The 12,359-nt window shown below is 45.0% G+C and overlaps 2 protein-coding genes across 2 annotated transcripts; one reads left to right on the forward strand and one right to left on the reverse strand.

The window, feature by feature from the left end:
• Window positions 1–2,219: 2,219 nt before the first annotated feature.
• LOC133023727 (trafficking regulator of GLUT4 1) lies at window positions 2,220–6,985 on the reverse strand. The gene is made up of 4 exons (XM_061090788.1): window positions 6,839–6,985; window positions 2,887–3,121; window positions 2,479–2,768; window positions 2,220–2,375 (listed from the first exon to the last, which is right to left on the reverse strand). Exons 1-4 carry the CDS (start codon window positions 6,983–6,985, stop codon window positions 2,220–2,222), a joined length of 828 nt encoding a protein of 275 aa, XP_060946771.1.
• Window positions 6,986–7,750: 765 nt separating this feature from the next.
• Window positions 7,751–9,728, forward strand: LOC133023399 (zinc finger protein 358-like). The gene is made up of 2 exons (XM_061090424.1): window positions 7,751–7,979; window positions 8,674–9,728. Exons 1-2 carry the CDS (start codon window positions 7,787–7,789, stop codon window positions 9,672–9,674), a joined length of 1,194 nt encoding a protein of 397 aa, XP_060946407.1. The 5' UTR covers window positions 7,751–7,786; the 3' UTR covers window positions 9,675–9,728.
• The last annotated feature ends 2,631 nt before the right edge of the window (window positions 9,729–12,359 follow it).

Genomic DNA, 12,359 nt, shown 5'->3' on the forward strand with positions numbered 1-12,359 from the left:
CTTTTCATTTCTTCATATAACACAATGGAATTTGATATAATATACATGTATACACACACACATATATACATATACACTACAGGAGTTTTTCCATGTACAGAAATTGTGCCAGAAGAATTGAAGGTAGACGTCTGTATAAATGATAAAACCCTGCACATTATAACATGATAACGATGTTTGAGTTCCAACAGTAACACAACAGATCCAAACAATAGTTTTAACAGTCAGTTCAAATCATCAAACACGTGAGGCGACTCTGAGAGGCAGCGCAAGCAAAGTCCGTAAAAACTGTACGAGTCCGAGCGGAACTCAGAGAAGCTTCATCATTCGTACGACACGGAGCGGATTTCATGTTGCATAATGTGATTAGTAAACAGGCATGCTACATACAGGAGGAGGCGCCGCGTCCACGTCAGGACGTCTGCCTCAGCATCGCCATGACAACTCCTACATTCATCTGAAAACCCTGATTTATTCTGAGAACAAACATCGACATCATCATTCTACACAAATTGAATGGATGTGATTTTTATATCGTGTTTTAATCCTCAAGCGACTTCAATGACGTCAACACCTACAGGTCGTTTCCATGTCATGTGACGTGAACGCAGAGTGACCTTACTGACCTCACCCGACCTCACCCGACCCCACCCGACCCCACCTGACCTCAGCTCAACTCAACTCACCCGACCCTACCCAACCCCGCCCGTTCCCACCTGACCTCAGGGACTCCGTCTGATTGGTGCAAAGTTCAAACGTTGAGTCACTCAGCAGCAGCGACATTTTCTAAAACCCACAGTTTGTGTGTGAGTGGATTGTGGGTCAGTTACTGTTCACAACAATGAACACTGTTTATTTACAAAGTGCTACTCAGTTAGCGCTCGTGCTAAATGAGGCTACGTCGGATGTAAAAGCTTGTTGTAATAAATACTGTAAACATGCACAGGGCGGAGGAAGTGACGCCCTAATTTATCAGATCACCACACGTGTGTTAGCGACACACACGTTGAAACACAGCTAATGTGAGTGTACCGCTGGTGCTAGCACTGCTATTGTGAATATAGGAAGTAAAATATTTTCAAAGCGTTTCAGAGATGGATTCTCACGTTAGCTGTTTAACTAGTTTCCAGTCGTAAATGTAGTGGAAGCATTTTGTGTTGATGTATGAAAGTAAACCTCCTTTTTTCAGAGCGACGTCGTAAAGCAGCTGACGTCAGGACTTCAGTCTCTGTGATCGACCACCAGGGGGCAGCACTCTACTGCCTCGGTGGTTGTGCGGTACAGACGACGTTTAGATACTTAAAACGTCTCAAATCACACATCAGTGCGTTTTTCTTTTTCTTTCCTTCGTTCACGTTGAAGAGACGAACAGTTCATCGCTTCAGCTTCGGATTCTTTTGGCATCAAAAAGTGGAAAACACGTCCGTCAGTTCACACGATGTCCGAACTGCGGCACAGAGATTCATTAACACATCAGTTTCGATGGACATGGATCCAGTCCATTGCCATGACAACAGATGGGACAGATTGTAGCGAGAGGAAGCGACGAGGAGGTTTAATGAGGCGTCCAGGAGGGGGCGCCGGTGTCGGGTTGGTTCGTTGGTGATGTCGGAGGTAGAGCGTCCGGTGGAACATGCTCATCGTGCAGCGAGAAACAACAGCAAAGAACAGGAACAGATTTTTATAACTCGTTTTTCATCCGGTGCAGGAGCGTGAAAAAGGGGAGGTGCTTCAGGAACGAGAGGAAACGACAAGTCCAGAAGTCGAGAAGCCCAGAAATCAGTCTCACTGCTGACGCTCATTTCATTAGGACTTTAATATCACTGCAGAGAGAGGGAGAGAGAGAGGGGGGGAGAGAGAGGGGGAGAGAGAGAGGGAGAGAGAGAGAGAGAGAGAGAGAGAGAGAGAGAGAGAGAGAGAGAGAGACATTTATAGAATAAAGATGAATAAACATCAGATTTGTATTTGCTTTTTTTCATTCATGCAATTATTTTAACCATATTTAAAAAATATTAAACTAAAACCAGACAACAAAATCGACTTGAATGCTTCGGTGGTTAAATGTTGTGGTGAAAAAAAATGGAAACTTTAAGTTGGTTTAGACTTAAATTTCAACAGAAATCAATCAGATTATTAAGAAGCTCTGACTTTAGGATTCTGCAATAATTGCACTTGCTGAATTTAAGATGAATAAACTTAATTAATTTGGGTTGAAGAAGTCAAAGAGCCTGCAGTTCCTTACAGCCCCAGTTGAGGGCGATGGCTGCAGCAATGATGGCAATTCCTCCCAAGATGGCCACCACGGACAGGATCATGGCGTTACGGCCCAGACGCCGGGCGCCGTCCACGTTCCCCTGCTGGAGACTGTTCCTGGACTGAGACCAGAAGAGACAGGGACACGTGACTACAAGTTACACACAAAAAATCAATGTTGTGTTGTTGTGTTGTGTTGTGTGTGTGAGCCCTCCACACTGGTACCATCACAGAGAAGGTGAGTGCTACGATGTTGATTGGCCACAGGGGGCAGAAGCAGGACAGGATGGCGAGGAGGAGGTAGTCCCGCGGCTTGGACCCGTCCACGGCGCCCTCTACGAAGCCGCTGGGCCGGCGGGTGAGCGAGGGCCGGGGCGAGCCCGCCACTAACGAGCCGGACCGGCTGCCCAGGCCCGAGCGGCCGTTGGCGTGGCCGCCCGGCTTGGCGTGCAGCATGGGCGACACAGAGGACACTGTGGGGGAGGAGTCGACCATCGCCGGAGCGACGCCGTTACCTGGAGGAGGAGAAGAAGAAGAACGAGGGACGATTGAGTGAACGTTTCTTTTGATCGACAGACGTTTGCCTGTTTGTCGTCATTTGAAAGAAGAGAAGAAGAAAAGACGTTTTATTACTGGTCTCCATGTTGTCGCCGATCACAGTCAGGTGCTCCATGGCTCCTCCCTCCTCTCTCATCACCTCTGCCGCTGAGGAGGCGGCTCCCTGGTCAGCTGGTTGAGAGGTCACGGGGGCGTGGCCTGCTTGGCCGCCATCTGGCTGCGTGCTGATTGGCTGCTGTGTCTCCTCCATGCTGCTGGGACTAGTGGCCGACTGACGAAGCTGCGTGTTGAAGAAAGGTGACGGCTCGCTCTGGAAAGGAAGGATGACATCACGTGGTTTTTCTTTTGGATTCTGTTTGAAGTCTCTGTACGCAACAGAGCAGTACCACCGGAAACCATCGGGGGCAGTGTAGCCAATAGGAGCAATTCAGTTTCTTTTTGACAACGTGTCATCATTTCCTTTTTTCCTTTTCTAACATGAACCTCCTGCTTCGACGCCTCAGAGGAAATCAGTGAGAGATTCATCCAGAAATCCTCAACATGAATGATTTTGTCTTGATGCAGTTTCTCGTAAAATCATTAAATGAAAAGTGAACGACCACAACCCAGTTTCTCTGGATCAATAAATCAGTATTTAAGTAGTGGAAAGACGTCCAGTGTCTCTGGCTCCTGCGTCCACACAGATACATGATCCGGTGGTTTGTGGTGTGTGGTGTGTGTGTGTTTCCTGTGTGCGTGTGTGTGTGCTTCCTGTGTGCGTGTCGTGATGTTACGAACTTCAGATGAATGTGTGTAAACTGCTGCCGAGCCGGTTCCGAGGAAGGCTCCTCTGTGAATCTCACAGTCACCATCAGATTGATGACTGGTTCCCCTCGGTCGCCCCCAGGGAGAAAACACTGCAGCACAACTGGAAGAGCTGACGGAGCCTCAGGGTTTTCTTACAGAGACTCGTTCTCTCTGCAGCTCTTCATGAAACCAGATCCTGGTCCTCAAAGATCCTCTGAGCAAACCTCCCATCCAGAACCAGGACTTCAAGACTAATGCAGCATCTCTCTCTCTCTCTCTCTCTCTCTCTCTCTCTCTCTCTCTCTCTCGCTCTCTCTCTGTCTCTCTCTCTCTCTCTCTCTCTCTGTGTCTCTATCTCTGTCTGTCTCTCTCTCTGCCTCTCTCCCTCTCTCTTTCTCTCTGTCTGTCTCTCTCTCTCTCCTTCTCTCTCTGTCTCTCTATCTCTATCTCTGTCCCTGTCTCTCTCTCTCTCTGTCTCCCTCTCTCTCTCTCTCTCTCCCTCTCTCTTTCTCTCTCAGTCTCTCTCCCTCTCTCTCTGTCTCTTTGTCTCTCGCTCTGTCTGTCTCTGTCTCTCTCCCTCTCTCTCTCTCTTTCTCTCTGTCTCTGTCTCGCTCTTTCTCTCTCAGTCTCTCTCTCTATCTGTCTCTCTCTCTCTCCCTATCTTTCTCTCTGTCTCTCTCTCATCTGTTTTTAAATTTTTTTTACATTATATTATATCTTATATTGACATAAAAAGATGTTCTCACATTAGATATTTTCGCAAAAATAAAAATAAAATGTAAAAAAATACGTTTTTTGTGATAAGGTAAATGTCATATTGTTATAACTAGATGTGAATAAAAAATCACTTGAAGATGTTCTCATCTGAATGTTCTGTATATCTGGAGGAGCAGGGGGTGGCGCCAAGGACACTGCCAATCTTCACCCATTGGATGGTTCAGCTGTCAATCAAACTGTGGTACTCACCCCCCCAACAGAAGTAGATTCATTTTCTATAGAATTCTATAGAAACTACCAGTGGAATCGCCCCCTGCTGGTCAGGGAGAGAAAAAAGGTTTTAAGATCTTCAACACTGGCTTCGCTTTCAGGACCCGGAGTCTATGAGTGTTTTAATTTCTCATTTATCTTCTAATTTGCTGCTCAACGAAATATTTAATCAGCAAAATATTTGATAAATTAAGAAATTTATTGTGGAAAAGCATAATTTGTTGCTCATGTATATTTTTCCATCTCCATAAGTTGAATATCTATGTTTTTAGATTTCACTGTGTCACAAATCAACATTTCCTCGTTGGTTTTATGATTATGATTAATATATCTTGTGCTTCATTGGAAAGACAAAGCGGGACCAGATTCTGTGGAATCTACCAGTTCTCGACTAATCGGACACATCTGGTTCTGGAGGAAACACCAACACAACAGTCTTTATACATAATTGACACACACTGATGCATGAGCATGTCTGATATCATTTCACACACAGGCACACACACACACACACACACACACACACACACACACACACACACACACACACAATCTAAATGCACCAAATGCATTGCAGGCAGACAAAGGAAAAGGGTTGAATCCAGATGGAGGCAGCCTGACACACCCACAGAGGATCAGCAGCACATGTTCCTCACACATGTGAAATAAAAAGACCAGCAGCTCTCACCTGCTCCTAGTCCTCAGGAAGCTGCAGGCTGATGCTCATCTTCTCTCAGAGGGAGAAACAGGCTTTAATCCTGCCACCGAATCAGATCTAAACCAAATGTGAATCACGACTCAGTACAAACCTTCAGAAGGTGGAGGAGCAGCTCTGCAGCAGTTTAATGTTTCATTTGTGATGCAGAGTGGAGGAGTGTCCTGCCGCAGCTCTGGTCCTCTGCAAGAGGTAAGAGGGGAGGGAGGTGTGTGTCGGTGTGTGTGTGTGTGTGTCTGTGTGTGTGTGTGTGTGTGTGTGTGCTGCAGTAATTGCAGTACAGTCACTGCTGTTCATCTTCCACAGGGTCAAGCTGACTGGAGCTAATAGCAGTTCCTCTCAAAACAATTCAAAATAAAAGCCTAGTGGGAGCTCTGCAGGGTCATTAATTAAGCCCCCCCATTACATTTGTAATTCAACCTGAAGTGTGTTACAGTGATGCTCTTATTTTGAAGGCAAATGTGCCAATGTCCTGTGTAGTGTTGGCTGAAACCGGAAACGCACTGAACCTGTTTCTGTCCCATCCTGAGGTTTGTGCTGACAAAGTAAAATCCAACAATGCAGCATTAAAAAGTCTGATTTCTATCATTATCATTTTTCATGACATTTACACCCATGTCAGTGGTGATGTATCATATATTTCAGCGTTTGAAATGCATTATGAAATAAATGTGATAACACTAAATAAAAGAAACTGTATCTTCTTCCAGTTTGTTTTAGATCTGAATATATAATATTTTGAGGATTGACCTGAGAGTCGTTCAAACGCACCAACTGCACCAGATACAGAATCACAAACCAACAATTATTACTATTATTATTTTTTGTATTTTGCATTGTAAAATACAATCTGGAGAAAGTCACATTTATCTCTTCAGACCAACACAATGCAGACACATGCACAGAGACCACGTGATATCAAAACCACAGAATCTTAAAATATTTATTTGATTTTAAATTTTCTTCTCTAGTCTTGTGTTTTAAGTTTGATTCCTGCACTGTTTGCACTTTTTATAAATTCCCTTACATCTGCTGTACCATTATTCTACAGGCCCACTATGTTAGTCTACAGTCTATGGTCTAATGCAGTTATTAATCACCTTAAAATATTTGTAAATATCTCCATTAGCACAAACTTCTTTATAGTGACTTGTAGTAGTTCTGGGGACTTCACTGCGGTGAACTTATTCTTGACCTATTTTGAACTTTTATTATTCTAATGTTTATATCCGTGCGTCCATTGTCTGTCCATCTATCTATGTGAATATTGTAAACGTCAGTGATGGTCATAAAGTAAGGGAACAAAGAGCTTTTACCATTTGTACCATGTGTCATCTGCTCACATTGAGGAGGCGGGATTTATGAGCCATACTGAAGCCAGTCACCAGGGGGCGATCAAAGGTAGCTGTCACGTCATGCATCGTATTCACAGTTTGTGTTTAGTCCTAAATTCTGGTTTGTTGTTGTCGCTGGTGGTTTTGGTCGGTTTGTTGTTGTCGCTGTTTTTTCCGGTCGGTTTGTTGTTGTCGCTGGTGTTACCGGTCGGTTTGTTGTTGGTGTTTCCGGTTGGTTTGTTGTTGTCGCTTTTTTTTCTGGTTGGTTTGTTGTTGTCGCTGGTGTTTCCGTTAGTGTTTCCGGTCGTTTTGTTGTTGTCGCTGGTGTTTCCGGTCGGGCTGTTGTTGTCATAGATATAAACACTAGATGACTCGGCCGCGTTGCCGGCCAACGGAGACGAACGTCACCACATGGCGGCCATCTTGCATCGGGCAGCTCGCTAACCCATAACATTGTGTCGGTAGTGGTAAATAACCATAACTTACTCAATTTTCAACCGATTTTTAAACGGATTGGTTTGTTATAAACATCAGAGATATAGTTATGACACTGCATTGTTATGAATAATTGTTTTGTTCTAAAAAATAGTATTATGTTCTAAAAATAGGTACAAGATTTCCCTTTACAAATATACATCAAGAAATGCTGCATGTTGAAGTCCCCACCCTTTACAGAGATGTATACTTATGAATAATTATAATTATAACCATGGGTTTTCATATGAAAATAACATTAAACAAAACAGATAGGTGCAATAAATACACACATGCACAAGGTATTTATGTCAAATCAATATATAGGCTACTAAAACTGAACATACAGGATGGCAACATGAGATATATGTATACTTTTATTATATTATATATGTCTATGGTTGTTGTCGCCGGTGTTTCCGGTCGGTCTGTTGTTGTCGCCGGTGTTTCCGGTAGTGTTTCCGGTCGGTCTGTTGTTGTCGCCGGGGTTTCCGGTAGTGTTTCCGGTCGGGCTGTTGTTGTCGCCGGTGTTCCCGGTAGTGTTTCCGGTCGGTTTGTTGTCGTCGCTGGTGTTACCGGTCGGTTTGTTGTTGGTGTTTCCGGTCGGTGTGTTGTTGTCGCCGGTGTTCCCGGTAGTGTTTCCGGTCGGGTTGCTGTCTCCGGGCCTCAGCGGATCACGATGAGCCAGCTGCCGCAGCTCGGCTCCTTCCTGTCGCAGCGGCTCGGCGCGCTGCTCCGGGACGTGCTGGGTCTGGTGGACGACGCGGTGACCGAGTACCGGGAGGAGGCGGCCCGGACCCGGCGGGAGAACGACAGTCTGCGGAGACAGCTGCGGGACTTCCTGCTGCTGGAGACCGACACCGAGTGGCTGAGTAAGGCCGAGACACACAGCTCCGCTCCGGACTGCGTAGAGAAAAGAGCTCGGTTTAGATTCACGAAGCGATTTAAGGCAGAAAACTAACGTGAAACACAGACTTTAATTGTTCGTAGTTCGTTAAAGATTCTCTTCGTTATTCGGCTTCTGTTAATTTAACTAACTTTAAAGATTTACTGACTTTTCATGTCATTTTCATGTTACTTCCGTTTTGCATCAGTTTCCCGCAGGACGTGTTTTAGCTTCCGAAAAACGCACGTGTTGTTTTGTTATTGTTATTCCATAATTATCATTTGCGTGCTTCTAATAAACCAACTCATCGTGTGACAGTTATTGTGAAGAGGAGCGTTAATATTTCAGCTGGATCCAGATTCTAATCAAACTTGTGTCTGTGGTTCAGATTATTGGTTTAGTATATTTTCATTATATATTTAATATCAAATTAAATATATATTTTCCTTCATATCTGAATTTAAGAACCCTTAGAAATCTTTCTTGTCTAAACGATATCTCAGAAGCACAAATTCAGGACGATCTGATTATATTTGGGAGGTCAAAGGTCACACTGAGGTCAGAGGTCACATGACCCTTGAGAAAATGTAATTTAGACTGGAAATGAACTGGTTGATTCTCATGTTCCTTTTCCTCTCAGGAGGATTTTAATAGTTCCATTTGTTTCTCTGTGGTTCCAGGATCCAGGTCCAGTCTTGGTTTGGAGGCTCCTGATCCGAGGCCACGCCCAGAGGAGCCTGACTCCTCCCTGAAGCAGCCGCGACCGCCGGCTCCTCCCTCAGAGAAGCAGCCTCACGAGCACATCGTGTCCGTGCGTCTGCTGTCCGTCCAGAACAGAACCCCCCCCAGGACCCAGGACCCCTCTGGAGCCTGGGAGCCGGAGCTGAAGCCCGATCCTCAGCAGGAGGCGAGCAGCCGGGCGTCACCTCCTCCTCGAGACTCCTCCTTCAATCTTCCCTCCGCCTCTGCCGCCAAAAACCACGTTGAGATCCCAGCGTGTAGAGAAGAGCCACGAGTTCCTGCTGTGATCAAAACAGAACCCGAGGAGTTCAGCGTGAGTGAAGATGAAGGTCACACAGAGTCTGCGGTGTCGCACGCTCGCATCACACAGGACGAGTCGACGCTCAGAGACGCAGACCGGGCGGCGGCGGCGCCTGCAGGCCGACACGAAGCTCATCCAAACAAGAAGCCCTCTCAGGAGAGGTTCACGGCTCCAGCTGATGATGGTGCGTTAGCTGGTTTTCCCTCGGAGCTCATCCACCGCTGCCCCCGCTGTGGCGAGGCGTTTGGCCAGGCAAACAGTCTCCGCCTCCATCTGGAGCAGAGACAAAAGACCTACGCCTGCGACTGGTGCTGCAAGTCCTTCGCGCAGTCGGCCGACCTGCGGCGCCACCTGCGCACGCACACGGGCGAGAGGCCGCACTGCTGCACCTTCTGCTCCAAGAGCTTCAGCCAGCGAGGGAACCTGCGGCGCCACCTGAGGATCCACACGGGCGAGCGGCCGTACAGCTGCCCGAGCTGCTGCCGCACCTTCAGCGACGGAGACACCATGAAGAAACACAAGCGCACACATTCAGGAGAGAAACCCTACCGCTGCGTCCAGTGCTCCAGGACCTTCACCACGGCCAGCGGCCTGCAGATCCACCTGAAGAAGGACATGTGCTTCGTGGCCAACGCCTGATTGGACAGGAGGAAGTGATGCAGCCAGGGGGGGGGGGGGGACGCACGCCGCTGAAGGATCGGGACGAGTTGTGCTTCTCGGCAGCTGCACAGCTTTATTGACTGATGTTGTTCATGACTTTTGTGTTAATTTATTTATATTCATTTTGTTAGGTCAACTAAACCCTGGAGAGGACGATTCAGCTGAAATGAAAAGTGATTTGAAGGAAAAAAGTTTGACTGTAACTTGAGAATCGAAGAATATTTCACGTTTTCTTTCTCACGACTCAAATGGACGGAATCTGTTTCTTTACAGCTCAGAAATAAATCTGTGTACAGGATCATCTTTAACTCTGTGTCAGTAGAAGAGATCATTCCTATAAACATGAGCTGTCAGTTTATTAGGTACACCCCAACCTGTACATGTGTGACACACGTGTCTATAAATCAGGCTGATCAATGTTTTAGATGCATAGAAGCCAAATGAAACAAATATGGTTGTGTAAAACTAATAGTTTTACATGAACTGGGGAACAGCAGAGTGACCACTAGAGGTCAGTGTTGTCCCTTGTATAATGTTGACTCATACAGACAGAGTGTGTGTGTGCCTATGTGTGTTTGTGTGCGTGTGTGTGTTGTCTTCACGCTGATGAAGTCCTGCTTCTGGCTGCTGCTAAGTTAAGATGAATATTATTTATTTTCTCAAGAGTTTGACGACTGAAGACACATGAAGGAGTCACAGTGTGAATGTGTCCATCGTCTCTGCAGATTGTCTCATGAGTATTTTGTAATCATGTCAAATATTTTGGGTTTTTAGGCCAAATAAATGTTGAATGAAACTTGTGCATCTAAACTATTGATTAATTTAAGTGTTTGGTTTGTGTTTGCTTATGTAAAATATATACTAATACATTAACATTGAAAAGACAAAAAGTAAGGATATATATGTTATCTTACTAAATATATAGGTAACATTATGATTACAAGTATGAAGTGCTTTAATTTAACGATCAAATCATTTATAGGTGAAATGCTTCTTGTTGTAGTTCTCTTTTCTATCTATGGGGGGCAGTATAAACCCACTCAGCTGAAATGAATGAGAACAAACCAAAGTCACAGTTGTTTTCGTGTTGAATCCAAATTTACTTTCGCATCGTACATAAAACACCTGATAGAAATGTAAGAACAACTGTAAAGCACGAGATCAGTGTAAACAACAGTATCGTATAGAAAGTCACATTCATACATTCAGTCGTGCATAAAAGAGAAACCATGTAACACTTGGAATTAGAAAACAGGCGTAAAGAGATATAAAGCAGTATATCAACATCTTGCATCATGCAACAACAAGGAAGAACCACTGGTACTGATATATAATCATCATCAGTCGTCATGGCAACAATAGGATGCAGTTAATTCTTTCACAGTCTCATTGAGTGCAATAGAAATGTGGCGTGTTTGTTGTGAAGCCTTATGACAAAACATGGGACACTATTAAGATGGAAGCTGCCGACAGTTCTGATGTCTGTTCTCCAAAATTCAAAAAATCAAACAAATGATAGGGATGCCTTTAACAGTGGGTTTATCTAATGTTAGCATTCGTTAGCGTTTCAGCTGCAGCAGTTAGTTAACTCCCATGTCAGCTTGTGGCTTTAAAAATAATGTTGTAACAAAAATTCAGGTAGTTTCCGACACCATCAGAGTTTAAGATAAAGTTAACGTCAACTAGTTCAACCTGCTAGCAACAGTCGTCATGTGTGTTTGAAACATCAGACAGTTTTTAAATGGAAGTTGCCTCCATAGAATACAGCTAACATGGAGGAGGCGGGGTTTATAACCAATACTGCAGCCAGCCACTAGGGGAGATCAAGGCATTTCGGCTTCCCTTCTGGGGGCTGTCATGTCTGCCATCTTTATGTGTCGTCTGTGGTTGAAAACCCTTGAACACTGATCAGGTGAAGACCAGGAAAATGTGACGTGTACCTAAAGTAAAACATATGAAGGTGGAACTGCTGGTGGAGAACAAAACAGAGAGAAAACTGGATTCTGCTCCAGAGATCTGTTTGAATGTCATACGATTTGTTGTTCCACGGTTCTTCTTCTTCTTCTTCTTCTTCTTCTTCTTCTTCTTCTGCTGTTTGAAGTACCTTTAATCCGAAGATAAATTGTCTTTTTGCTGCTGAACCTCCTGCTGGAGATTATGTGACTAACAGTTCAACTAGATTCTAACCGTTTAAGACCTGTTTGAATTCAAGGCACATCAGACAGTGAACGTAACCTTGTGACCCAGCAGAGGGCGCTCACTATCAGTTTGACCAGTTGCATTGCAGCAGTAAAGTCAGTCCGAGAAAAATCTCAACACAAATGTTTCTGGGAAACATCGAACGAATCGAATCCAACTTGATCTGTAGCTCCACTGAGGAGTTTGTTTTCATCCGTTTGTTTGTTTGTTACCAGGTTTACACAGAACTACTGAAGTTCACTTGCTCTAACGCTGCAGGTGTTGTTCAAGGTTTTCACTGATGTCTCATGGATCTTGATTTTGAAAAGCAGGCTTGTTTACAGGACTACGTGTGTGTGTTGAGCTTGAGGGAGTGTTAGCAGAGGTTTGAGCTCTGAGTCACTTCCTGGTTGGAGTCAGGAGGATCTCCTCCGGCTCTGAGGCTGCTCAGCTGCAGTGTTTAGATTGTTCAACAAGTCACAGTGC

Source organism: Limanda limanda, chromosome 17, assembly GCF_963576545.1.
Source record: "Limanda limanda chromosome 17, fLimLim1.1, whole genome shotgun sequence".
In the NCBI taxonomy this organism is placed as follows: Eukaryota; Metazoa; Chordata; class Actinopteri; order Pleuronectiformes; family Pleuronectidae; genus Limanda; species Limanda limanda.

Excerpts from the sequence above, each read along its gene's own strand:
- LOC133023399 (XM_061090424.1), top strand. The coding sequence starts at position 7,787 with ATGAGCCAGCTGCCGCAGCTCGGCTCCTTCCTGTCGCAGCGGCTCGGC. Across the intron at positions 7,980-8,673 it reads GACCGACACCGAGTGGCTGA|GATCCAGGTCCAGTCTTGGT; the intron begins GTAAGGCCGAGA and ends CTGTGGTTCCAG.
- LOC133023727 (XM_061090788.1), bottom strand. The coding sequence starts at position 6,985 with ATGACAACAACAGCCCGACCGGAAACACCAGCGACAACAACAAAACGA. Across the intron at positions 3,122-6,838 it reads CACCAACAACAAACCGACCG|AGCGAGCCGTCACCTTTCTT; the intron begins GTAACACCAGCG and ends CTTCCTTTCCAG. Across the intron at positions 2,376-2,478 it reads CACTCACCTTCTCTGTGATG|TCCAGGAACAGTCTCCAGCA; the intron begins GTACCAGTGTGG and ends TTCTGGTCTCAG.